This window comes from Scardinius erythrophthalmus, assembly GCF_964197995.2.
Source record: "Scardinius erythrophthalmus genome assembly, chromosome: 8".
Lineage (NCBI taxonomy): Eukaryota > Metazoa > Chordata > Actinopteri > Cypriniformes > Leuciscidae > Scardinius > Scardinius erythrophthalmus.
Genome location: NC_138228.1, coordinates 10,946,555 through 10,972,900, shown reverse-complemented (window position 1 = coordinate 10,972,900; position 26,346 = coordinate 10,946,555). Strand labels below are relative to the sequence as shown.

Genomic DNA, 26,346 nt, shown 5'->3' with positions numbered 1-26,346 from the left:
ACAAAAAAAACAGTTTATTGAATTATCAACAACTGTACATATCTTCAGTGACAACACAGTTTGCTACATACTTTGGTGTGTATTTTGAGACGTGTCCACTTCTTGCAGCTCTTTTCTCTTTATTTTCAGGAGGGGGCATACTAACAGTGTGATGCTATAAACAAGCTGGACAGTAGGTAAATGTCTGTGCGTTAGACCAGGGTGTTACAGTCCATTTGTCTTATCGGCAGACATTTTACTCTTGTGTTTCCTGTATATGGAGCACTATGCACACAAAACACAGTGTCACTTGAGACTCAAGAAAGGGGGAAAAAAATAACCAATTGATCCAAATTCCAAGTCTTCCACTACAAGAGATGATGTCATGTGCTGGTCATACAACAGCACAATGAAGTCACAGGTTTGAAAGTAGTCCTCTACTAATCGGTAAATATCAAAATCCAGGGCCGAGTGCACCATTGAGGAACTGTCTGCTTGTACGAGGCAGGCTCTCTTTTCTCACAGGAAGGCAGAGCAGACAGGGAGTTTGTTTGAGAACTGAAACGCCCCTCCCCGCGGAGTCTCAACTGCAGTCTCAGGTGCCTTGCATCGGGTTTAAGCCACTCAAAAAAAAATCCACAGGACATTTTACAAAAACGCCTCTGTAATGTGATTTAGCTCAAAATTGTTTTTCAGGAGGGAAGAAAAAAGTAAATTAGATTTCCATAAAAGGTCAGCTTGGAAAATGAACTTCTCAAAGGGAGGGGAAACCGGAATAGAATATCCTCATAGAAAAAACGTCTTAATCTAATTTCCAAACCTCGAAGGGGAAACGAAGCATCAAGGAGAGAATGAGAGAGAGAGAGAGAGAGAGAGAGAGAGAGAGAGAGAGAGAGAGAGAGAGAGAGAAGAGAACCATCACAAGTGTAACAGGACACCAAAATATAAATCTATAAAAGGCATTTTAATACTCCATTATGTACACTTTTCACATACCCTCCACACAGATGAAGTTTCAGAACGAAGCGCTGCTTCACAATGCATTATGGAACATTCTCACTGCATAGTGAGGGGGGGGAAAAATAAGGAAACAAAATCCAACAAAGAAATATTTGAAACAAAAAAATAAAAAAAAAATAACAGCAAGTAAGGAAACATCGAGTGTTCTCTAGTGCCATATGAACCGGGCCGAGTGTTTGGGGTCTGTAGGGCTGCACATTCATGTCTTAGTCCAGGCAGCTCAGTCCAGGGTCACCCCAGCATACACTCGTTCACCTCTGCGGTCAGTCAGTAAAAAGTCAGTGAGTGTGAGACAGACAGTCAGACAGACAAGGGCTGTTCCTGTCTGTTTGACTAGGAGAGTCACTGGAGTGAGAAGTTGTGTGTGTCCCCTTCCTCCTCCAGAGGCCTGAGTGCTCCAGTCTGTTACCTCTCAGTCTAGTAGATCACTTCATACACCGTGGCCTTCTTGTCTCCAGAGCCTGTAACAATGTATTTGTCATCGGCTGATATGTCACAGCTCAGGACCGAGGATGATTCCTTTGACTGCGAGAAGGGGAAAAAAAGCCACAATAAATCTGGTGAAATAAAAATATGTAAAAACTAACTTCAAATGTGCCACAAAGGGCCTGCATAAAACTCTTCAGACATCCTCTATTACTCGAAGAAAATGCTGACAACTGTATATATAAAGCACTTCTCTCCACCCACCAAATGATGCATTAGCGTTCATGCCGAGCCCCTTCTATCATAAACACTTGAAGGGTTATCATTATTTACTCTTAAGCTGGTAGATGCAAGCTACACACGCGGACCCACATCCGCACTAAGTGGTCAGGACCCAGCGTTAATGACATACTCCAGGCCATTTCCGCTGATCAAGGCCTGGCCTGTCAGCCAGCGGTCACCGTGCCCTTTCTACTGATTCAGGCAACCCACACATTTCCTGCAGACAGTCTGTATTGATCTCTGTACCTGGAATATGCTGGCGCCGTAGGGAGTCCTCCATGCATTCAACAGATTGTCCTTCCCAGTGCTCACAAACCATTTACCTTGTCAAGGGAAATCAAACGTAATTAGAGCTATGTTCAGAGTACAGGCAAAATGGAGATATGCACAGAAAGCAAAAAAAACAAAACAATGGACAGTCAAGGTTCTGTCATTGTGCTGTGCAGAAGTGAAGCTCTAGTGAAGATATGTATAGAGTGTCTGCACTCAATCTGTGAAGCTTGAATAAGTCTCTTACCACAGTAGGCAAACTTGAGAGAGAGAACGCAGCTCTCGTGAAGATGCAGCTGGTACTTGTCAGGCTTGGTGTGGTGGAGCACCTCCACATTGCTACTTTCCATGCCAACAGCCAGCCACTCACCCGTCGGACAGTAGCCCAGGGAGAAGATCTACGTTTGGGGGGAACAGACACAAGTTGAGCGCCATAGCTTTGCACTTGAAGCCAGCATGAAATGAAAATGTATTTTTTTTCCTAATGCATGTTTTAGGTCATATTGTGAACTATTGATCCATGTAAGTTTAATTTAAAAAATAAAAAATAAAATAATGATGAATATTTCATAACTCGATCTCCTGGTGAAACAGACTCCAGTGATGTACGCAGGACTTTGCAGATAATTTAGTCATACCCGCCCCTGCATACTCACATTCATCTGCCTACATTTTTGAATGCAATGACCATACTTCAAAATCTAAATCAACAACCGATGCATAGAACACCACTCTACATTTTTTCTTTTTCAGTATTGATAAACTCGGATGTATGTCACAATACAGTAGAAAAGATCTGTCAACGTTTCATCGTGACTTCAAAGCTCCACGATTGTGCTGTGGCCTAACCTGAGACGTGAAGTCATGCTGTTGGAGTTGCCGGCCCTCTCTCAGGTCCCAGGAGCGGACTGTGTTATCAAGGCCACCTGTCCAGAGTTTGGTGCCATCATGAGAGATGTCAATGCAGCTGGCACCATCTGTGTGGCCTTGAAATTGCCTGCAAATCACAAAAAGTAAAGGGTTTAGAGAAAGGCCTTGCTTTTAATCTTAAAGACATAAGAAAATGTAATTCACAAGAAAAAAAATCCTGAAATAGGCCCACCTGACGAGGGTCTGGTTGTGGAGGTCCCAGACGGCGATGTTTCCATCGCTGCAGCAGGAGAAGCACACCTTGGCGTCTGGACTGATGGCCAGTGCGTAGCAGGCCGGTGCGGAGGAGGTCAGCTCGGCTTTGATGCGGGGTGTCTGGGAGGCAAGATCCCAAATGGTCAAAGTGCTGGCCTCCCCTCCGACGATAAGTGTGCGGCCATCAGGCAACAGCTTACAGGACCGAATGTAGTTGTCCCTGTTCTGTAGAGGGACAATAAAATATTCCCACAAATACTTCAATGTTATGAGATGTTACTTTTTAGAAGCAACTAAAAAAGTACTATAAGTATGTAAAGCTTTATTAATATAATATAAACAATAAGAGGAGCAATAGTTCTAGTAAGTATGATTTTGGCCCTTACCAGGCAGTCAAGTTGAGACACTGGACTCTTGCTTCCAGGCTGACTGATGTCCCAGATCTTAACACAGCCCTTGCCACCAGTGTAGACGTGGCGAGTCGGGTTGCTGATAGTCACGGCACACACAACCTCCCCATGACTGAGTGTGTTAATCTGACGGGCATGGCGTGGGATCCCTGGACCAATGAGAGCGTCTGGAGGGAAGGGCACAGGCTGCATCTGTCCGTCAGCACTGACGTGGAAAGAGTAGGCTCTGAGAGAGACAGACAGACAAGGAGAGAGAGACCTCGTTAGTAATCTAGCAGTCAACAGCGCACTGATTGAAGTGGGTTAATTAAATAAATTACAGCAATATGAGTAAGTAGTTTGAAATGAGGTATTAAGAGGTGGAAAAGGTTGTGCTCTTAAGCACTCTCATGGAACCATTACATAAATAGTGTGGGGAAAGAAAACGGTCTAGTGCGGCTACAAGTTAGTTATTTATGATCATTTAATCTTTGACGGACACTTACGGTTTTCCACCAGAGATTGAGGTGAGGCTGGCAGGGAGGCCGGGAGCTCTCATATGAGGGTGCTCGAAACCCGCCTACAGAAACAAAACAGAACATGCTGCATTTCAACAAAGATCTGTATTAAAACACACATTACAAACACCACAAGCAAAGCCTTTTACAGTAGACCTGTGCATAGATTCACTTTTTATTTACTTACTCTTGTGCAGTTTGAAACCTGTAAGGTCTGCATTTATTAAAAAAGTGGTGCATATTACTTGTGCCCTATGATTCATGTCTTATGGAGCCATTCAATAGCTGTGTGTGAAAAATGTCCAAAATATGTAAATAAATAATTATTTTTCAATTAATCAGTTGATTCAGTTCACAGGACCAGTCTCAATGATATGCTTTTGAACTAAACCAAACCAATCTAGCTCGGAGTGTTACTTCTGACTTCGAATGTACCATGATTTATTTAATTTTTGCATTTTTTTAAGCTTGAAACTCTCAGCCCCCATTCATTGTTTATGCAAAGAAAAAGATAAATAAATTCAATACAATTCTTCAAAATTTCTCCATGGCATTTTATTGGTTTGGAACAACATAAGGGTGAGTAAAAGATGACTGTTTAGATTTTTGTGCTGTGTAATATTCCTTTAACTTGACTAGATCAATGTATACTGCAAAAACAACCATGCAACCACAGAGGAATGGTTTGTGCCCTGCACCTTCATTTAACCGAAAGGATGAAGCAATCAGACGGCAGGCAGTCAGGTAGCCTGAGAGCCCAGTCAATGTAACGCTCATTTCACACCCAGTCACACACACTACATCACCTCATGCACTCCCTCCACTCTCAGGTTGTGGGCTTTGGGTGAGAGAGACAGAGATTGAAATCGAGCAAGAAAATAAAAAGAAATGAAAGGCAGAAATTGGAAAAGAAAGGTAAGGTGGGGGACAGACCAACTTTTGAGTATGGGTGGGAATCTTCAGGCACCTCAGGATTTGATTTGATTTTGTTTCAGGGAGTCACATATATGATTGCAAAATAATTCTCAATACATCAAAAAAATTTAGCAGAAGCGTAGCGGCACACATCTTTGGGGAGTTCAGGTGGCCTATTGCCAAATTATGTGTAAATATTTCACATATAAAACATTTGCCTGCTCAGACCCACCAATTAAACATGTTATGTCAACTCTTATTCAGCTTTCTTTTGTACACATATTGCAATACCGCATTGAGAAACCTTAAATTCTATTGTTTTTAAAGAGCATGAATATTGTTATCTGTGGTTGTACATGAAAAAGAACCACTTCCTACAAGATTATTAATTTAAATTTTCAACAGATCCAGGATCATGATGCATCTGTTAATATTTTTTTCCCTGTACCCCTTCTTTTGAAGGCGCTTATTCACGTACGTACATACACACACAGACACTCACCATGGGCGAGCGTCCGTAGGCAGCAGCAGCGGCCGCACTCATCTGAGGAGAGATGTGAAGGCCGGCATAGACTCCAGGGCTGGTCAGAGAACCATTCATCTCATGGTGGCTCATCATGGCAAAGGGAGTTGGGTAAGAGAGGGGGGTGCGCAGAGCAGGGGCGGCTGCAAGCACAGACACACAGCCAATCATAAATCAGTATCAGTCAACCGCGGGGAAAGGAGCTGAACTCGGGAACAGGGAGATAAATCTCAATCAAAGACCTGCCTACACTGAGCTGCTTCAAAGACTAGTTTTACGAAAACTGCTTTAAGCTCTGTTAAAAAGGCAAGCCTAAAAATTTGCTGAAGCTTTGGATTATTTCCATATGCAAAGAACTCTCTTTTGGTTACAATATTGGCTGTGTTTGTATTGTACGATGCGGGAGGTGACAGTATAGAGTGAAACGACACCTCTGCGAACATTGATTATGAACTCACTTAGAACTTCCATCGGAGCCTTGCCCAGGATGGGCCGCAGCCCAGGGGTGGTGCTGGTACCCGGGGTGGGGGCATCGTTACGAGGCGTGGGGGTGTTGGACTTGAGACCGGGTGTGGAGGATTTGTCATTCTGCAGATGTGAGAGAAGAGAGGGAGGAGAAGGGAGAAAGAGAGAGATAGAGAAAACAGAGTTAAAATCCCCCAAACGAGGCAGCATCCAGGCAGAAGATTTAAGTGCCGCCAGAACCTAATCCAATCCAATTCTGACAAACTCACTACTCCTACGAAACTATAAACCCTGCTATTTATCCCCAAACCCATTACTGCTACAATGGAGATGAGGCTCGTTTTATCCTTCCCTCGCTTCTCCCTCTAATCTTTTTTTTTGATGCAGAGGCCCAGAATGGTTAAACGCATTGAGTTATTAGCAGGGAAGACACGACTGATCCAGCTATGGGAATGCATTATCCCTGACATTTACAGATGTATTTAAAGCTGAGGCTGGGAAACAGACATTCACTCCTGAGCCATTAGAGAGAGTGGAAGATCACAGGGCGTTCAGGCTTCCCTAGCTGCCCCCTCCCATCAAACATATCCTATAATTCTGCTTCAGTGGCACAGACCCATATTCTATCAAATCTTGTAGTGCTACCAATTATTACAGTATAAAAATCCAGATAGAGCTGATACACATAAATGCAGCATTCTGTATTAAATGTAGCCAGATGTGCGTGCGTGACAGTGTGAGAAAAAGATCCGTACATGGCCGTGCTCCTTGTTTTTAGAGGAGGGGGTGCTGCCAGAAGAGGCCACAGAGGCGGGGCTGTTGGGCGTATCTTTCTTTGCTGGGCGGGGCTTATCTATGCCGTTCTCAGGAGGGGAGTGGGCAGGGCTGCCTCTGGGTGTGGCAGGGTCCTAGAGCACAAATATATATATCAGGAGTTAAATATAAGACAATATATATGCAAGGAATAATTGATGACATTTCATTTGAATTAATGAAAATAAAAGCGCAAATTCAATTTTAAAATTTGCATTCAATTTCTAATAACTTGTCAGTCCCAACATAAAATATGTTTCTCACCTCGTTGGAAACATCAACCACCAGATCATCACTTTTGTCTCCGTCACTGTCCTGAAAACACAATGTGTCAACTAGTTAGTATCCCTAGCATTTTGTTACACAAGAATCTTTTATTGGAGGTTCAGGTAACATCACTCACATATCGGCTCATGCTGTCCTTGTCCTCCACTTTGCGTTTCTTGGAGTCCAAGCTGTAATCGGAGGAGCCACGGTGTTTCTCGCTGGTTGTGCGCAGGCTGTCTGATGGAGAGATGGAGTTGTTCTGAGGAGGAGACAGAGGGGAAATATGAAAGTGTGCCATCAGACTGCAGACTTTGATTCAACTCATTTATCTCTACATGCAGATCTGCAGGTGGTTTCCACTGTTTTCCACTGTCACAAGACCACTAAATAGCTTTGAAAATAGCCTATAGGACCCATCAACCCCTTTCAGCACACACTAGTTCAACTTGATTCAACCTGATTCAAGTTTATTTCTGGTTTTATGTAATGTGACAAATAAATTATTTGAGTTTAGAGCCAGAAACTATTACAATGACAGGTACTTCACAGCTGTCGGATATGAAGGAGATCCAAGCTCGGAAATCAACAGCAAGGAGAAAAAAAAAGGACAGAGTAGCTCTTATCACTCCAAAACCGCACACTTAAAAAGCCAAAAGCAATTTATTCATTCCAGCTATCCAACTCGAATGCCCAAAACAGGCCTAACATAATATAGTGACCAAGCGGTATCTAACAACCCACAGTAGACTAAACACAGAAAAATGTGCTGGCTGCACTACAGAGACAGTTAACCATAGCAAAGAGGGGCTTGTTTTTACTTTCCCCTACTGCCCTCCCTTCATTTCCCCACCTCAATCCCTCCATCTTCTAAAAGACACAACAAACAGCTTCAGGAAGACCTGAGCAGCACGTTATTGTCGAACAACTGCCCATTATCTGTGAGAAGTCCAACTCTGGCTGTGTGTGTGGGAGCATGTAATAGCCATTGATCACCTAGTACCCTTCCCTCAGCACACTGTGGGCCTGCAGTGACTACAGGGCAGAAAAATGGAAAAGGGGACTTACATCCTTAGGAAATGGTGGATGACTCTGCTTGAGGCCACCGCCCATACTCACAATAATGCGCTGTAAAAATATTTCATGACTTTCATAGTCTTTAGCAAGCATGCTCCATATGCAACAGGACTTTGAGTGCTCTCTGGGCACTTTCTCAAAACAATCCCTTCTCCTAGAGCTTTACTCATCCTGTCCCAAGAGCCTTCACTCAGTGTGAGGCAACAAGATTCACAAGGGAAAATGTGGCCAGATCACTGGAAGCGTAAAAGGATTCAGCTGAGAAGATGAAGTAGCAGACTGGGCCGAACGCCCAATAGTCTCTGTTTCTCTCGCTCTCTTTGCATGATGTCTGACCTTCTAAAGAGATGCTTAGCGTGACTCATTAAGGAGAGTCACCAGCGTGCTATCAGATGACCTTAGACAACGGCAGCAGCGAACTCACAACAGCGCCTGGACTGCTAACCGCCAGAGGAGCTCCCCTTCCTTCAGACATGACTGCACCCATTCAGGCCTCGCCGGGCCAGCAGAAACCCAATCTCACGGCCACAATCAGCCATCAGAGAGATTTAAACCCCGTCGAATAAATGCCTTTTACAAGGGCACAGAGATGAGAGGGAGGAAAACAATTCCCGCGCCTGTGCTCATACATATTTATTACACTAGCAAAAGAGAGCGGAGAGGGGCGGTAAACAAGTGGAGATAGCAGAGGGGTGGGTAAGAGGGGAGAGGGATAAAATAAATCCCACAAAGGAGGGAGGGAGTCGACGTCGTCTTTAATTGTGATGAAATTATAGAGCCGCGCTAATCTGCGCACTGTAATACGAGTCATTTCCCATCTGCGGAGAGATGTGAGTGCTTATTTCATAAAAAGCTTGTTTCTCTATTAGTCATTTTAATGAACGCAGATTACCATTTCGTGCACGAGTTGCGTGTGCTTCAGGATGAAAGATCTTACTTGACATTTACATTAATGGAAATTTTCTTAGGCATGAAATGGGCCAAGAGGTGGTATTCACCCAGTACAACTAAGACATATTTGCTCCGTTTCAAAACCTAGTGAGCCGCCTATGGAGGAAACATTAAGGTATCATTTAAGGAGTGTTCCTGACATGAAAGCTGTTCAAAACACTATGCAACTTAATTATGCTGCTTTTCGACACTTTGTAAATAAAATCATAACGGCGGTGAGACATTTATTTCATAATGTTTAAAGTTATTAAGTATTATATATATATCATATTCAATACAGAAAAACACGGATAAAACCTACCAATAGATTATTTTATCCAATGTTTAGCAACATGCTAACTTCCAATATCTACTGAAATCAACAAAGTCTTGAATCTCCTGTGCAGAGTTGCTGCCTATGTAGGCAGCTCACTAGGTTTGGAAGAAAGCTATTAAGACAGAGAAATCGAAGAGGACAACTGAGGCAACAGGAAACCTGAGACTCACCGTGCTCTCTGTAGTCAGCAGACCCCGGTTGGCGTTGAAAGACAGGCAGAACGGCAAAACAAAACAGAGATAAACAAAAGTCAATTACCCTGACCGACTGAAAATCAGAGTTAAGAGAGGATTTCATCAGCAGGCAGAATATGTCTGTTATGTACACAATACAGCTAGCAAACCATTAGCATGTGTCCTTTATTAACCTTGGCCAATCATTCAAGCCACAGAGAGTGTCATGTGTATGTTCAATCGCTTTATACACTCTCGGTTCTTCTCTGAAAATAGGCTACATCCTTAAATGGTAAGCCATGAGAGTAGTGTACTCTTATAAAGAAAACCTTAGGAGGTCAATAATGTCAGCAGCACTATAAGAGCTGTAATAATTATTGAAGAGGAGGGTGTTACGAAACAAGAGTTTGATTCACACAAGAGTTCTGTATGGCTGAGCAACTAATGTTCCACTCTCTTGGCTTTAAATGAGAGCAGTGTGGGAGTGTGCTCCTTACCTCGGTGCTCCAGGTCATGGTGGTTTTTTTCATCCTTCACCGGCAAGTGTGGCTGACTTCCCAAGGCTCCCAGAGCCAGCAGGCCCGAGCCAGAGCCGGTGACTGGTGGGATTCCTGGTGGCTGAAGGCCAGAAGGGTGGGGAGGTAAAGCCACAGGGCCGTGAGCGGCATGAGAGAGGTGCTGGGCCTGGAGTTGCTGCTGCTGCAGAGAGACAGACAACAGAGTGGGCCAGAGGGAAAAAAGTAGAGAAATCTATGCCACAATCAAAACACACTGCTTCTGTGAGGCCAATTCAGAAGCACAGGCGGGGGTCCTGGGATGTTTACATCCTCACATGCTTGCAAGTCATATTTGAGGATCCTGCAAACAACCCTGCCTCTATGTAGATTGGATCTTAACCTGAAAATATAAAAAATTGCAGTGTCGTGCACCTAGTGACTTTACGTTTCAGGTTCCCAGCTCAAATGTAACAAAATCTGTGGAATATTATACAAAAAGAAGCATGTAAATTCACTCATTAAATAATAAAACTCACACTCACTCATACTCTCCAAAAGAGTCGTCAAGCCCTATTTAAGATAGTTTAAAGACAGCAGGCATTGGAATGCTGTCAGCTCATTGGCTTAACACCACCTGCTCCTTAGCCCCATCAAAACGCTGGACGGCTATATTTACTTCCCTCAAATTTGGGTCTGGTTATTGCACAAAGTATGAGTCACTCAAGAAAACCAAACTTTAAACACCACTCCAACAGCAGCTGGGCCCCGCTTTTGTGTGTGTGTGCATGTCGAGCGGCTGCGGCAACGGCGGCCAAGAACGAGGGGTCCTGTTCTGGCACGCGTTCAAGCCTCCAATACCTCCATCAATATTTGAAAAGCTTGGAGGAAACTGACGAGAGTTAAAAACCACTCAGCATGGGAAGCGAGCAGTTTAAAGCAAGGTTAAATAATACTTAGCAGAGACACCAATAAAGGAAAAAAAACAACAACAAAAAACCCAGCCTCCACAATTTATTAGCATCCACAGGAAGAATGAATTATTTAAATGGCTGTTAGTGCACATACCGCCCAACTCTGTACAGACCTCACCATTCAATCAATGACCATATACGGTCATTCTTCAAGAATCCTGATTTTTTTTTTTTTGGCTTGACTTAGAAAGGGTAGATGTTATTGGCTATGTATGGCGATCATGGTGGTACAACCTTTCAGAATTATCAGCAGGTCATTAATGCCATGCCATAAGTAAATATCAATACTAAAGGCTTATTTATAAGTCTGGAATGCTCCAAAAGCTTGCCCTTTTCCAGTGGGTAAATCATTATTAAGATGTCCATCACAGGCCCTTATTCGCGGTGAGTATAATTGCTAACAGCTTTGCGGATTATTTGCACAGCTGGCTGTATATTGAGACTCGGGCCTTTGAGATTGGCAGAAGAGCGAATGGTATATAGAAGAGCTCCGCTTGGGATTTGAACCTGCAACCTTACCCTCCCCAACACAACAGAGCTGCCAAGCCAATTATGAGCTGTGCCTCAGAGTGTGGATCTGTGAGGAGATGTGATAAGGAAGTGTGTGTGTGAGGTGTGTGTGTACCGTGGCACTCAGCGTGGGTGGTGGGTGCATGTTCTTGAAGAGAGAGTGAAAGGGCAAGAGAAAAGAAGAGAGATAGTGAGACAAGAGTGGAAGTGAGTGATTGTAAGAGAGAAACAGTGTAGGTGCTAGGGTGTTCATGTGGATGTGTCAGGAAGTGAGGTGAACCGCTAGTGAAAAGGGTGGGGGTTGAGTGTGGCTTCAGAGATGATGACTGACCACATGGGAAATTAAAGAAGCCGTTGATTCATGGGGGAGAACCCTCCCTGCTCATTCCAGCTAATGAGCCACTGATGTGTAATATGCATGGACAATAAGAGAACCCTCATTAGAGACCCGGCTATGAAGACAAGAAAATAAAGAAATAAAATGTCTCCAGTAATTTAATATTCCTGCATAAAGACCGTCTCAACTGGTGCTAATCTCTCCCTCTTACAGCAAAACAATGAATCTAGGGCCAGTGTGAACAATTAACAATGGACATATAAAAAGATAAGTGGCTAAATCAGACAAGCGCCTTTTTCTATTCTCAGGTGTGTATGTTAAACAACCCCATCCTGAGTTTAGTGCTGTAACCATGCAACATGCAGGCCTGAGGGGATTCAAAAACATAAAGCCCCATGATTCACCCTCTCGGCCACAAACACACTTAATTGGGCCCACAGCACAGATGGGGGCAGTCTTAATAGAGATCTATCCATACATCCACAGCAGATGATTGCCCACTGCATCGAGCTGGGAAATATAGCTAAAACAATCACATCTTTATTTCATTTTTTGCCTTTGGACAACATTCAATAGATATATCTATATTACATGTGTTTATTTTAGTTTTGAAAAGGCTATTTATTCTTTTAATTAGAGGAATTAACATTGACCAAGCAGCCAATTAAATTGTAAAAGTAAAAATACAGTAAAAATGTATGCCTAGTTAAAATAATCAAATGCATGTTTTCCACTAAATAAACAGAAGGAAAAATATAGCCAATTCATTTTTTATGTATTTGCACCAACGCAACAGTAGTACATGGTAGAAAAGAAAATAATTTCACTAAAACATTTCACAAATAGTTGAATTGGAGCACTAAATCAATTAATTGAATATGACTATTTTAACTGATTCCCGGAAATAAATCAAACGTACCACTTTTAATGCAATATATACTAAAGTCAAGTGTCAATCAAAGATGTTATTAAAAGTCACAAGTCTAATGACATGCTCTTTTGAAAACCTAATGAATAAATAAGAAGCATGTTAAAATCAACATAAAACTAAGCAGCTTAGTTTTATACACCCAGCAAATTGTGAATATTTAATATATTGCCAAGCCTACCACTACAAGCTTCAAACTCAACCACAGCCTACAAACTCCTGACAATCAGACCAGTCCAATCAAAACAGAGAGGAAGTTGAGCTTAGGGAGAAAGAACTGAGAACAATATAAAATGTGTATATACATACTTGTGCTTTTTTTTAAATAAATAGGGCTATTGTAGATAAACACACACTGTTGGTGAGGGCAGAAATGCTGAGCTGCCAGAGGAGGCCATCTTAAGAGCTCTGATCAAAGTCAAAGCACAGCAGAAAAAAAAAAAAGCTGCTGCCCTAGATGCATCCTATTACCAGCCCTGAGGTTCATCAATAAGAGATGCTGGTGGTTTTTGCTCTGAGAGAGTGTGTGTGTGTGTGTGTGTGTACGTGTAGCTCACATCTCACCTTTGCCTTATACTATTTATGAGGACTATGACACCTGCGTGAGTGCACACATACTGCCTACTACTGTGTGAATTACAAATAACCCCCAACTCAAAGAAAAAACTCTCCGACAAGCAAGTATGTTTCCTGCTTTTCAACTTTTTGATGAGTTCTAAAAGATTAAGAGCCATTAAAGTTGGTCTGCTGTAATATAACATCAAAGCCATCAGACGGTTATCCTTCCTGGAGATAACGTGGCATTTAAGAGCGACCACATGACTACTCCGTTCAGACTTGATTCCTGGAGTTATCTCTGAGTAAGTGTCAATGCTCAGGATCTAATTGAATTCCAATATCAGACAACACAAATCCACCCTCAAACCTTCACCCCATGATTATCAGATTCTTCACCTGTAGAGCAAATCTAAAGGCGGCGAATCAAAGCAGGCTCAGATCAGAGCAAGCCTTACTTCTGGACGTACAGGGGTCAGATTTGTTTTTGCCTACATGTTGATAGGGATCTGGGTCACTTGCCCCTGATCAATAAGTGACGTTTAGAAGGGAGTTGTGGGCAATTCTAGGAAAATAACTGCTGTGGTAGTTCAGGGATATGTGTGCAAGATCCTATTTGTCTTTAATTCCCAGCACAATCCAGGTCAGCAGAGAGGAATGAGTCTCTCTTGTAAAACCTGATCTAATTAAAGGTATCCAGCCTCTAATGCTGAAAGAGAGCTCTGAACAGCTTCTAGATGCAAACTCAGGGGACAGAGGACACTAAGAACACTCCTGCCACATATAGAGTAGACTAAATAAAGCTTGGTCAACAGTGTCCGGCTGTACATTAGAGAAACAATAATGCAGCTATGAGCCAATAAGTAAAGAAAAGTGAGACCTAATCAGAGATTGTGCTGCAAATAATCATTATCCATCCCTTTAATGGACTGGGTTGAATATTTTCTATCATTCTCTTTTTTTAATCAGATACTAAAATATTGTAAATTCGGTTTATGACAGAAAGTTTACAGTTAACGCCAACTCTGACCCTAATATACCTATAAATGCATCCACTTCCTCACTCAATCCACAAATACATTTTAATCAGATTAAGCACACAGTTCAATCTTTAAAACATTAAAAAGGCATTCATTGTAGGGGCAAACCTGCACATGATTAAAATAAGCTACTAATTCCAAAATTAATCGTTAAATCAGTTAATAGGGTTATTTTGCATCTACAACAGTGCAGGTTTACCCCGTTCTTAAGGTCAAATGAAGTAATTAAAGAGGTATACACACGGTGAGAGGCAGATTGGGAAGTCCACGTACCCCGATGATAGCATTTAGTTCAGTCATTGTCACTTGCTTTGCACGTTCAACAGCTTGTGCTACTTGCTGTTGGTGCTGCAAGAGGGAGAGAAAATCTGGTTAAATTCAGAGTCAAAGCAAATTACAAATCTAAAAGTTCTTAATAATAAACAGTACAAAAACTTAGGAGAAAAGATATGGTTTCAAATTTTTATAAAGCTCAAAACACTACATCTAAAACTAAAATGAAGCTATAATTCAAATAAAACTCACCTCTTGTGACAGAAAAGGCATAATCTGGGCTAGGATAGCATTGAGCCTTTTGGCAATCTCAGTCTGGAAGAGGAAAAGAAAGAGGAAAAAGTAAAAAAAGGGTTAATTTACTTCTGTTAAAGTGCACCACTAAGCCTTTTTTAGCGTTTCCCAACGATTAAGCCAATTACCACGGCAATCAGAACCGCTTGACTCGGCACACTCCAAACTGCGTGATATTGACATGTGAAATATTTAAAACATTATGAGAGCCCAGGGGAGAGAGAGAGAGAGCACAGCTGCGATGAGTGTATACTCCAAACCACACGAAGAACGAGCCAGATACACTGGAGCTGTTAAGAGTAGCACTGCACTTCAGCTGCCATCAGCCTGCAGGTACATTCTACTAGCACACAAGACTTTCCTTTGTACTCTGAACTTCACATTTTCATCTCTACCATTATCACCACTGATTTGTAATTGCACTAAAAAGAAAAGCTTGCAGAAGTTGATTCCGTTCATTTTACATGTCTCCACATCAAAATGACTGCCAACTCCTGTTGTTTAGCAGATGTTAAATAATGCAGACAGTCCCTGAGGGCATGTTGGAAGCAGACGAATGTGATAAAAGACTTAAGGGCTGACCACAAAAAAGCTGTTTTATAAATCCCAAATTTATGAATTTCCACCATCCAAATTTTTTACACACAGTCTAAGCAGCAGTCAGAAACAAAAGATTTTAGCATCTTTGTTGCATCAGTGCTTTTATAATAATTTTTTTAAAATTACTACAACCTAGAAGTAAAAAAAAAAAAAAGCACACATTTAATTACACCATATTCATTTAAAGCTGAACACGTTATTCAGAAATTTGGCCCAAATGTCTGTAGGAATACTCACACCTTTAAAATCTGCATTCTGATGAGCCTTTACAACAGAACAGAAATTGTTCACATCACAATAATGTGTCTAATGAACAAAGGTGGATTACGTCCAGACCTGTCAGGAGCTGAGACCTATTTTGCCTTCTCCAGACCCCACCTTTTTCATTTTCTCAGCAACCCACCCCCAAGTCCCCCCTTCATCTAGCCCACCGCAGGGACCCGACCTTCATTCTCTCTCCACCCGCCTGACCGTTGCCATGGCAACTGTAGCCGAGCAGGCCCCGTCTCCTATCGTGCGCCGATCATTATGCAAATGGTACCTCAGCTTGACCGTAACAGCCTGTAAAATCATATTACGTGCACACAGGCAGGTCATTAAATTGAATTTTCGGCCTGTCGATCGGCTGAGTACCGCACACGAATGGTGGATAAAAAGGCGAGCAATAGCGGAGGATGATGTGGGGTCGTTGTGAGAACACATGACAGTAAAAGGAGGGGTGGGGGCAAAGCCAGGGCTCTCCACCCAAGGCTACATGCAGCTACAGTAGGATGTACTCCATCCCTCTTCCTTTCCATCATCAGACGCCAGCAGGAACACAGCACAGCCGACATCACAGCCTCTTCCACTGATGAAAGGGGCTCACATCACAGGTCTGGCACTGGCTTTGACTGAGACCAAAGGACAGGGGAAGGAAAGCCTCTGAAAAATAACTCGGCTACAGATACATCATCTATAGAATTGATGAGGCTCAGTTCAACCCAGGGCCAGAACGGAGTACAAACACATCACAGGAATTTCAGCTCTATTTTTCATTTCAATGGCAAACACGCATCGCTGCACCGACCAGGAAATTATTTATAACATATTGCCGAAAATGCCAAGCGGTTGCAGAATCCAGACACAATATTTTTGTACAAGATACTCTGTAACACCCAAGAAAGTTTTGCTCCCTCTCTTCGTATGTAGGGACAAGCTATAGTGGAAATATTGAATAAACCATGCACGCTATTAAAGAAAATACTATAGCCGACCATATAAAAATGAAACGCTCAGCACAATCTGAGATTATGTACATAAATCCATTTCAAAAGCATGATGGTACATCAAAATATTTAAAAAATTTGACATTTAGAAATGCGCAATATAATTTTGCCCATATTGCTGTTAGTAAATATAAGTACTTTTTTTTTAAGTGCTTGGTGCTTGCAAAGTATAAAATTGTAAATCTGTAACAGGTTAGAATGACAATATGTATGAAATATATAAAAATAAAAAAAAATACATAAAAAAATCATATAAATAAATACATTACATTTTGTGCATCCCTAAACCAGCTTTACACATTCTCAAAAACTATAGTCAAACTTTGTGTGACAAGCAGGGTACAAGTTCAGCTTTTAGACACCCTACTATACTCTGGAAAAAAATTACTAGAAGAACGCATCAACAAAATGCTGGTTGAAAAGCCAGCTCAGTGTATAATCCTTATTTGCCAAGATAAACCGCGTCAATAGCAGCCTAACATTTGACAGGATTTGCTGAGAGGCCTGGAGAGCATCGAACACATTCCTTAAGGGCTTAACGCGACGTTGACAGCTGGCCGAGTGAGGTCAAGGGTTGCCTTATCTGACACTCACTCTAAAGCTTCATGCTTTATCTTGCAAAAACAATCCCGCTGTCGGGGGAAAACATGTCCGACGGCGGTGATGTACGTAAAAAGTCGTCATATGCTGTGCGTAATATATGAATCTATGATGAAAGCAGTGCTGTGCATTGAGCTGGACAAGCAGAGCTTTTAGCTACAACTGCGGATAAAAATAGGATGTCACTTTAAGCAGATGAAAGCCTGCCTCTTAAGTGGCGAGCTTCACGCTCTGGTACACAATTACAGGTACTCGGACCTGTCTAGCACCATTTCAAGAGCACTCCAGGGCCAGGCTGTCAATGGCGTGCTGAAAGCTATTTGTCTGTTGCCATCAGCGCCAGCGGAATGGAGTGAGACGCTGATGAGCATTGAATATAGAGGAAAACAACTGGCCCTTCCAGGCATGCGTCTCCATCACAAACAATACTTGACCTAGCCAGGTTGATGGGGCCCCTGTATTCTGCCAGGGTGAGAGGGTGGTAATGCTCTCTGACAGCCTCATGCTCAGTAGTAAAGGTATAACAAGATCTATATGTGTGTGTGGCGGAGGTGAGAGCACAAGCTTAACAGGGTTGTTAACTTGCAGCACTGTTGAGAACTGGCATTAAAATTTACCTGCATTGATCGACATTAGTGGAGCTGGGCTGTAGGTCTGCACGGGTGGATAGCTTGTGTTTTCAATTGTTTTGTTTTTTTGCTTGTCTCTGACATACTCAGACTCTGCAAATAGCCCTGCTCTATTATGCATATGTTTGGAGAGTCATTGTACAGGTTCACCTGGTTTCATGGCCTAACCACCATAAACAGTATGACGGAGCAGGCCTGTGTTTCCCAATCCTCCCACCTCTTTATCAGAGGCTTTGTGTACTCATCTCACTGAGCCAGTCAGTTTGCTTTGGCTCACATAGAGAAGGACAATCCAGCAGTTAGCAAACACTTCCTAGGGCACCCCTTATAAATCATTTATCAGCGTCCTCATGTCAAGCCGGGCCTGACTGCCACAATCTGGGTTTGACAGCGAGGAGAGGGGAGGAGATTCCTTCTGAGTCTCACACCAGGTGAGAAAAACTCACAAAATAAGCTACGCTGTGAGTGCACCTCTGTCATCACAGCAGCTCATTGACATGGAGCAGCTGCTATTACAGCTGCATTTCCTCCCTCACTATGGCTGTCTGCAGGTATCAGACACTAGCGTGCATCCTGAAATCCGCATTATGCCGCGACTGTTTAAAATACAAAGTGCCTAGAGACGACAGAATGGATGAGGAAACGGATTGCCTAGCGGTCAGAATTAAATCCTCAGTGCTGAGAATAAAGCGGTGTGGATCCGGCAATCTACACTACCTCGGTTGGTTAACCACCCGCACGTCTGGTATCCGCTCCTGGGTTCAGTTTAACCCAGATCAACAGACCTGGATAAAAAGGTGGGATCTGTCTGTTTGCTTATGAACAGCATTACCTCCCTCCTCTTTAGCAGGTTAGACTCAGCGTTGGATGAATAATTCAATAGTGCATCCATGGGCTCTGTGGCGGTTCCTGATAAAAGTCAAGGCGCTAAAATGGATCAGTCGATTAACTCGTTTACACAAGGCCAGGCCTCCCACCTTCTACTCCTATTCTCTCACTCTTCTGTCCCTCAGCTACCAGTTGGGAGATAAGTGGTTAACAGGAGGCATCGCAGGGGCAAGGGCCCTGACAGACAGAGGAGTGCAGAGATTCACACTGTGGACACTGATGGATCGCCATCCAGAAGCTCCTCCCTGATGCCATTAACCTTCATCTGGTGGAGAAGGGGAGCAGGCTGAGGAAGCTGGGTTGTCTCTTAGGTGGCCTAACTACATCTGGTGCCCAGCACAATCTCATTATTAGTATCTAGGGGACAGGACGATGTACGATGCATCACAATAATGCCAAGACATATCAGATTAGTCTTTGCAAATACGGTGGAAGAGTCACCTAAATTTGAAGTACAACTTTTGAAAGTAGTAAGGTGGACAAAAAATAGGAAATAAACAACTGATTTATAAAAACAAAAGTTGATATCAATATGAAAACAGTCACTTAGTCAGTTCTTATCCTGTGCACAGATAACATTTATTAGTGATGTCAATTTGCAGTAGGAAAAAAAACAATTCTGTCAGGACTTTTTTTTTTAAATGGCAGAGGAGGGGAAAAAGGTCAACACAATTGGCCCAATGCTTCAAAGAAGGTCATAATAGGTCATATAGTTTAATGTGGCCATGATTCTGGCTTCAGGCGCTTATTGAAAAAGATATGGAATATATGATCAAATCAAAGATATAAATGACCAATTATCCAATTATTAAAATATATGTTAGTTGCAGCCCTAGAGAAATTGCAGGGTAAGAATTGATTGGAGGGGATGAATTCATGGCAGTCTGTTTTTCCCTTAGCATTAATTTATAAAGGGTGTCTTAAATGTGCTGACATAATAGGGACTCCACACTCTGCTCCCTTTAGTCATTAAATCACACGGCCCCTCCTGCCAAAGTCCTGACTTTAATCTTATCAAAGCTGTCTGACCACACTCTACTCAGCACAAGCAGGAAAAGAGACGTGTGTGTGTGACTCTGTGTGTGCGCTTGTAATGTCCTGACTTCTAGCTTATACTAACGGCTGCTCAAAAGAACACAGTCTACAGTCTCTCTCTCATCATCTCTAAGGAGTGCACTTCACTTGTCTCCTAACACACCAGTGTGACTGCATTGACTGACGTCTACACACACAGCGCATGGATCCTCTGTGACTCAAAGATTGTGTGAACACGGATCAAAGGGCTACATACCTGTTTGTGCATTTCAATGTTCAGCCCATAGGACATCTCATAGTACTGAAAGAAAGAGAAATGAAAAATACTCAGTTTTTTTTTATTCCATCCGAGGAACATCAAACATTTTCACCTCACATCAGAGAGTAGAGAAAAGAAAGTCAGATTCTAGTGAAACATGAGGGGAAAAGAGGAGAACAGGCTTTTGCTGCGCACTTCAACATCATGTCCCAAAACAGCCTCTCATTTCTGCAGTTTCTTTTTCTCTAAATTATAACGATAAAAGTTTACAATGGAAATCCCACATGGTTTTGAGGTCAGAGTTCCCATACGTTCTGACCAATTAAATCCTATATGTCCCATAAATCTTTTTATGGTAAAAATAGTATTTTATTGGTCAAAAGGTAATATAATAATTTTTCACAAAAAGCTATTTGTAGCCAAAATTGATATTCAAGCAGAAAAAAAAAAAAACAATAGGAAATAACATTTCCACTAATTTCATGACTGAAAGTGACAATTTTACAATTTTGACTCTGGGAAACCTGTTCACATAAACAAAATTTTAAACCATATTAAAAATGTTTTTTTTTTTAAATGCCTCACCTTGTTCTACCAAAACCTAGTAAATAAATAAAAATAATAATAATAAAAAGAAAGATTTAAAAACACCCTGATCCCTCTGCAAGTCTAGATATTGACGCTATCAGCTCAAACAGTCAGCATGGGGATTCTACATGGTGTTTACCTAACCTCTCCTCCTCTTTCTGACTGACATGCTTTTTCCTGTGAATGGAATGTTTAACTAGCGTCCCTGGGTATTGGTTAAAGTCATTGCTCGCATGTTTACACAAGATAAGAGAATACACTTCCACAGTTTAACCTTGTTTAGCTACACCACGAAAAGCTTTGTTTTTCCTCTCCCTATCATAAATCCTAACATGAGGCTGTTTTGATCTCCTGAATGTCTACGATTGAATTTAGGGCTTTGGCGTTGTGTAAATGATTAAGCCCGTGATTAAGATTAACACTGAATTTATGTAGCCGTTTGTTTGTGCGGAAAATCTTGTAATCAAAGACGGAACGCTGCAGAGACTTTGGATTTCTGTTGCGATCTAGTATTTTCCCACAGACGCCTCTGGCACTCCTCCATCACCCCTCACCCAATTTACAGCCATGCATTTGTCTGAGAGCAGCGTCTCCTTGGAGAATAATCAGATCCACACACAGAGGGAGGTAGAGAGAAGGGGGAGAGAAAAGGGGGAGAGAGAAGAGGGGACAATGCTGTGGTCATTGACCCCTACGGTTAAGGGTTGGCGTATGAAAGGGCCCGAGGCTAAGAGCAGTCAGTCAGGGCCCTTTAATAAAGCAGGAGGCTGAACTAAAAGCACCAGAGGGGGTTTCACAAACACATTCTAAAACACACACATACAGAGAGACACGCAACAAGGCATCTGCCTTCGCCCCAGCTACTAGTAATGGCAGCTTACATATTGGCTAATCTTACCATGACATAATGGCGCTGCATCTCTGTCTTCTCATTGGCCAGTTTGTCGTACTCCACTTTAAGACTGTGATGAAAACAAAACAAATCAGCTACTGAACAAACATGTGTTTTCACTGCTTACACCCACAAAAATAATCCACAGTGCAAACATGAAGCTAAACAAATAAATTCACATTTTACAAGGCTTCATTTTAAAAGTAATAAAATCAATTTTAACACTTTAAATTAGGGACGCAGCGATATTAAAATTCTGCCTAATGAAAATAATAATATTTTCATTTATGAACTAGTATAATAACACTTTTCACATTATAGCGGATAATAAAAACCTAAACTGCTTTTTAAAGCAATAAGAGTAATAATAAAATCACAAATAGATAAAATAACAATTTTGTCACTCTCACATCAGCAAACGTTCAAGTTTTGGTAATGCTAAAGTGAAGTCAGACATAATAATAAACAAAATTCACACAAAAAATATGTCCTTTTTGGGTAACACTATACAATAAGGTTTCATTTGTTAACTACTTTAGTTAACATGAAATAAAGATTGAACAATAGCTACTTCTACAGCATTTATTAATATTAATTCTTGTTAATTTTAACATCTAACACATTATGGAATTCAAAAGTTGTATTTGTTAACATTAGTTAATTTGTGAACTTACATGAACAAACAATGAACTGTATTTTTATTAACTAACATTAACAAAGATTAATACATACTGTAACAATTGTATTTCATGTTAGTTAATACATTAACTAATGTTAACAAATGAGACCTTATTGTAAAGTGTTACCCATTTTTGTACTAAAATATTAGATGACAGCTGCAGTAATCAAAAATCTAAAAACAGGCAGAATAAACATCTACAATTAAATGTCCATAACATTAGCTAATAACCAATATGGTGCCGATACATCATGCACTTTTACTTCACATTTTTTACCATTAAGCACACTTTAAAAATAAAATAAAACACAAATTAGATTTATTTTTCCTCTTTCGCCTGTGAAACACAATTAGGCCAAGCGGTAATTGTACAAGCTACTTTACAGCCATATAACTCTAAATTATTACCTGTGATACTGGGCTTGCAGGAACTGAAATTCGTCTTTGATCCTGTCACAGGACTCCGCCACAGTGAATTTGAAGCCTGGCTGACCAGGCTGGTGGGGCGCCTGAAAGACAGCCATCACATCAATCAAACTCAATTACATCCTCAGAGAACCAAATTTGTTTTCCACCGACTGCAGAGCGAGCCTCTAATGCATTCTGGGCCCTGGGAGAGCAGCTCTAATATTTCAGCCTGAATGAGGGCTGGGGGTGACATCCACGCTACAGTGACATCTGGGAGATAGCTGGAGCACCAGTAGCTCTCTGACAAAGGAGGCGGGGGGGAATCTTTACAGTTCTAGGTCTGCCGTTTTAGTGCCTCACATAAACACCGGCGGGAGAAATGGGGTCGCCTCGCTTGGATAGGTCTGAGCGTGCCAAACTACGCCTGTAAAAAGCTGTTGTTTCCAGCCTCTCTTTCTCTCTCTCTCTCTTTCTAAACCAGGTGCTTGTGAAAAAACATGAAAATTTACCTACAAGAGAACAAAGATGATTTCTTTACCATTCAACATCAACTCTTTTATTGACAAGAGGCTTCAGAGGTTTTTACCCCACTTGATTGTGCTTCCAACCACCCTGCTCTTTCACTTCAAAGCATTATCACAGGCACCAGGGCTTAGCAAATCAAATGAAGGTGCACATCATGCACATCAGGATGTCGTTCGTCATGGACGGGCGGCTCTGCCCTTGCTCTCCAGCTAAACTGATGCAGATGTAGCAATTATGTTCCATATCAGTTCAAGATGCACTTACCGGATGCCGGCCCTGTGGATACATTTTGAAATGTATCCTTTATTTTTTGGAGGTCTATTGGGTGGGGGGTGTCCACTGGCACGCCACTGTACTGTAAAAATCAGCCGGACACGAAGCCAACTGGACGCTGGGGGCAAAAATCCTCTCAGATCTCGGTTGCTGGAACCCAAACAATGAAAAATAAACAAACAGACGAGGAGGAGACCGTTACATTCAAGCAGAGGGTAAAAATGAGTGTTGGACATTTAAACTTGCGGTTGAGATACATATTTTCACCTGCACTTTGAAAACAACTCCGTTCATTGTGTCAGGGGAAAAAACTACACGCTCGAGCGAAACGACACATTCTCTGCTACTAAAAAAAAAACAGGAACATTGAGAAGAAATTTGGTGTTTTTCTTTGTTTGGCAACTGATATTTTGACAGGACCTCATCTAGCACTTCACATTGCTTGAAAGAAACCGAATAAGAAGCCCGTAAATGAGTCGACAAAGTGATAAGTGATGAGCTCAGTCAGTGTGTGAGTGTGAGAAGCGTTTCAAGTCTTGGTTGGTTGGATAACGAGCTATTGTCGTTAGCTAACCTGCTAGCCCACTGTACCTGTCTTTGTGCGCCCGAACTGCCGAATCACTTCCACTGTTCCACTTCTGAAATGTTAATCACGGCTTCAGTATTTGAGAGAAAAATATGGTTCCTGGTTGACGCGAACGGTGGCGAACATCTCTCGTGCGCTCGCTCTATCACAAGAAGCGACTCGATGAGAATCAGCTTCTCCGAGGCAAAGAAATAAAGAGACGCCAAACTCCACGGCGCGAAAAAAAGGTTCGTGTAATCCCCAGAAAACACTGCCAAAAAGATACTTCCGAATTTGAAGAGGTTTGGGACGTTTAAAAGTGTAACGTTGTACTTCTTCGCCGCTCGAGCATTTCCCCTTCGTCCAGCAATGCAAGCCTGTGCCACACACAGACAGTCTACTGACACGAGGGCTGAGCCACTGCGAGAGCGCCTCTTGCTAGCCAATGAGATGAGAGAACCGAGAGTTTCGCCCTGCCTGCCAATTGCAGGGCCGCGTCCCCACGTGGGGACTGCATCCTGATGCATGACATCATACTCGCCATTTTAGATCAGAACAGGTAGCTCGTAATGCAGTCGCTGAACATTTCTAGGTATTTTTGAACAAAGTGGACCGATGTCACAGTCAATGTCTTTGTTTGGAGATCTAACACAGTCACAGTATAGACCCAGACGACGTTCTGAGCAGGAAAACAACAACATTGTGTATTACAAACACTATTATTTATTATTTATGTCGGTTAAAGCATTAAATGTTTAGTAGCCTAGGTTAGAAATCTGCCTTAAAGTTTTTTTTAGAGGAAAACGGTGAGATTACACACATCAATAACGTTTGTGTGTACATCTCACGGTTAAAAATAAATAAATCACAAATTAAAGTAGGTATATATAATACGCATAACTTCTAATCCGTTTAATTTTCCTATTTAAATAACGCAGGTTCAATCGGTGTTTAAAAAACATTATTTTCAGATTTCTCAAGCTAATGTCGCTTTCATAACATAATGTACCCAACGTGGACATCTATACGAATATGACATATCGTCAAGATGGACAGATAGCTAGCGTTGGGAATACGATGATTGTTCAGGTTTGATCTCCGTGAACAACAGCCATGTCTGAACTCAGAGGAAGAAGCGCCCAATCCCGTGCAGTTTCTTCTGTTGCACCCACGTGGGATCCCTTTGCGGCTTTACAGCTTCTCAGCCAATCACAGAGTAGCATTCATATTCTCTCGACTGCAATTGGACAGTAAAGGTTAAGGCTGTCATTCAAGAAGGTTTGTTGTCAATCAATACCACGCGGGGTCAAGCGCTGACAAATGCCTGTGCTTCTCGCTCTTCTGCCCGTGAATAGTGCCTGGAATGGCTGCTTAATTAGCTTCGAATGGCTTTTCTTTCCAGTTCAAACAATCTGTTACTACCACGTGGTAATGAGAGCCTTACATAAAACAAAGGAGCAAAGGAGCATGCAAACACTTAATAACATAAAAAAAATCCCTTCGCTCATAACCACATGTTACTCACATATAAAATAGCATCGTTATACACTATAAGTTGATTTTATTACTTGAAAAAGGAAATAAATTAAGAAAATGTAAAATTATGTCTAAACATGATGATATTTGTTTACAAACAAGTTAGTATTTAGAGAGAAATTAATGCTTTGTGATTAGGGCATTTAATATTGTATGGTGTATAATATTGTAATATCTTTTTTTTTTTTTTAGAGAGAGAAATCTCTTTTTTATATATACAAAAATGATCTAACATCCTATTTTTTCCGCTATTCCTATTTTATTTATTATTATATTTTTATTGTTTACTTGTTCTTTGCATATCACATACTTTTCTATTGTTGTTTACTTGTTCTTGGATTTGCGCATTTCATACTTTTCTATTTTATAATATGCATATCAATATGGATAATATACAACATATAAATACCAGGGTGGTCTTGTAGGAAAAAAAAAATGCAATGCACCATGAATTTCCTTAATGTTTATTCCAGGTCTGGGACTACTTACAGCTCAGTGATGTGAAGTCTTTAGTATTTATGGACTGTGGTTTTGGTTTTGAATCGAGGGTGTCATGCATAGAGACACACGTCATGTTCTGTTGTTGGCCTGTGACTGATACTTTTGATTCTGTCCATCCTTTTGATAAAAAAAGGGAAAAAATCAGGAGGTGCTTATCAGGGCTGTTCTTTTGGCTGAAAGAGAAGGAGAATG

The 26,346-nt window shown here is 41.6% G+C and overlaps 1 protein-coding gene across 1 annotated transcript; it reads right to left on the bottom strand.

Moving 5' to 3' along the window:
* On the bottom strand, window positions 1-25,246 carry tle3a (TLE family member 3, transcriptional corepressor a). Its single transcript, XM_081372751.1, has 21 exons — window positions 24,144-25,246; window positions 23,544-23,702; window positions 22,755-22,855; window positions 21,674-21,737; window positions 20,185-20,229; window positions 14,870-14,932; window positions 14,588-14,692; window positions 10,004-10,205; window positions 9,504-9,511; window positions 7,129-7,251; window positions 6,990-7,040; window positions 6,668-6,820; window positions 5,906-6,035; window positions 5,427-5,590; window positions 3,998-4,071; window positions 3,489-3,738; window positions 3,080-3,327; window positions 2,827-2,974; window positions 2,225-2,375; window positions 1,954-2,030; window positions 1-1,524 (listed from the first exon to the last, which is right to left on the bottom strand). Exons 2-21 carry the CDS (start codon window positions 23,565-23,567, stop codon window positions 1,417-1,419), a joined length of 2,289 nt encoding a protein of 762 aa, XP_081228877.1. The 5' UTR covers window positions 23,568-23,702; window positions 24,144-25,246; the 3' UTR covers window positions 1-1,416.
* Window positions 25,247-26,346: the final 1,100 nt, after the last annotated feature.

Bases quoted from the DNA above. Each gene is read 5' to 3' on its own strand.
- tle3a (XM_081372751.1), bottom strand. From the start codon at position 23,567: ATGTATCCACAGGGCCGGCATCCG. The intron at 6,036-6,667 runs GTACGGATCTTT...TCACATCTGCAG, and splicing joins AAAACAAGGAGCACGGCCAT to AATGACAAATCCTCCACACC. The intron at 2,975-3,079 runs GTGGGCCTATTT...TGTGATTTGCAG, and splicing joins CACAACCAGACCCTCGTCAG to GCAATTTCAAGGCCACACAG.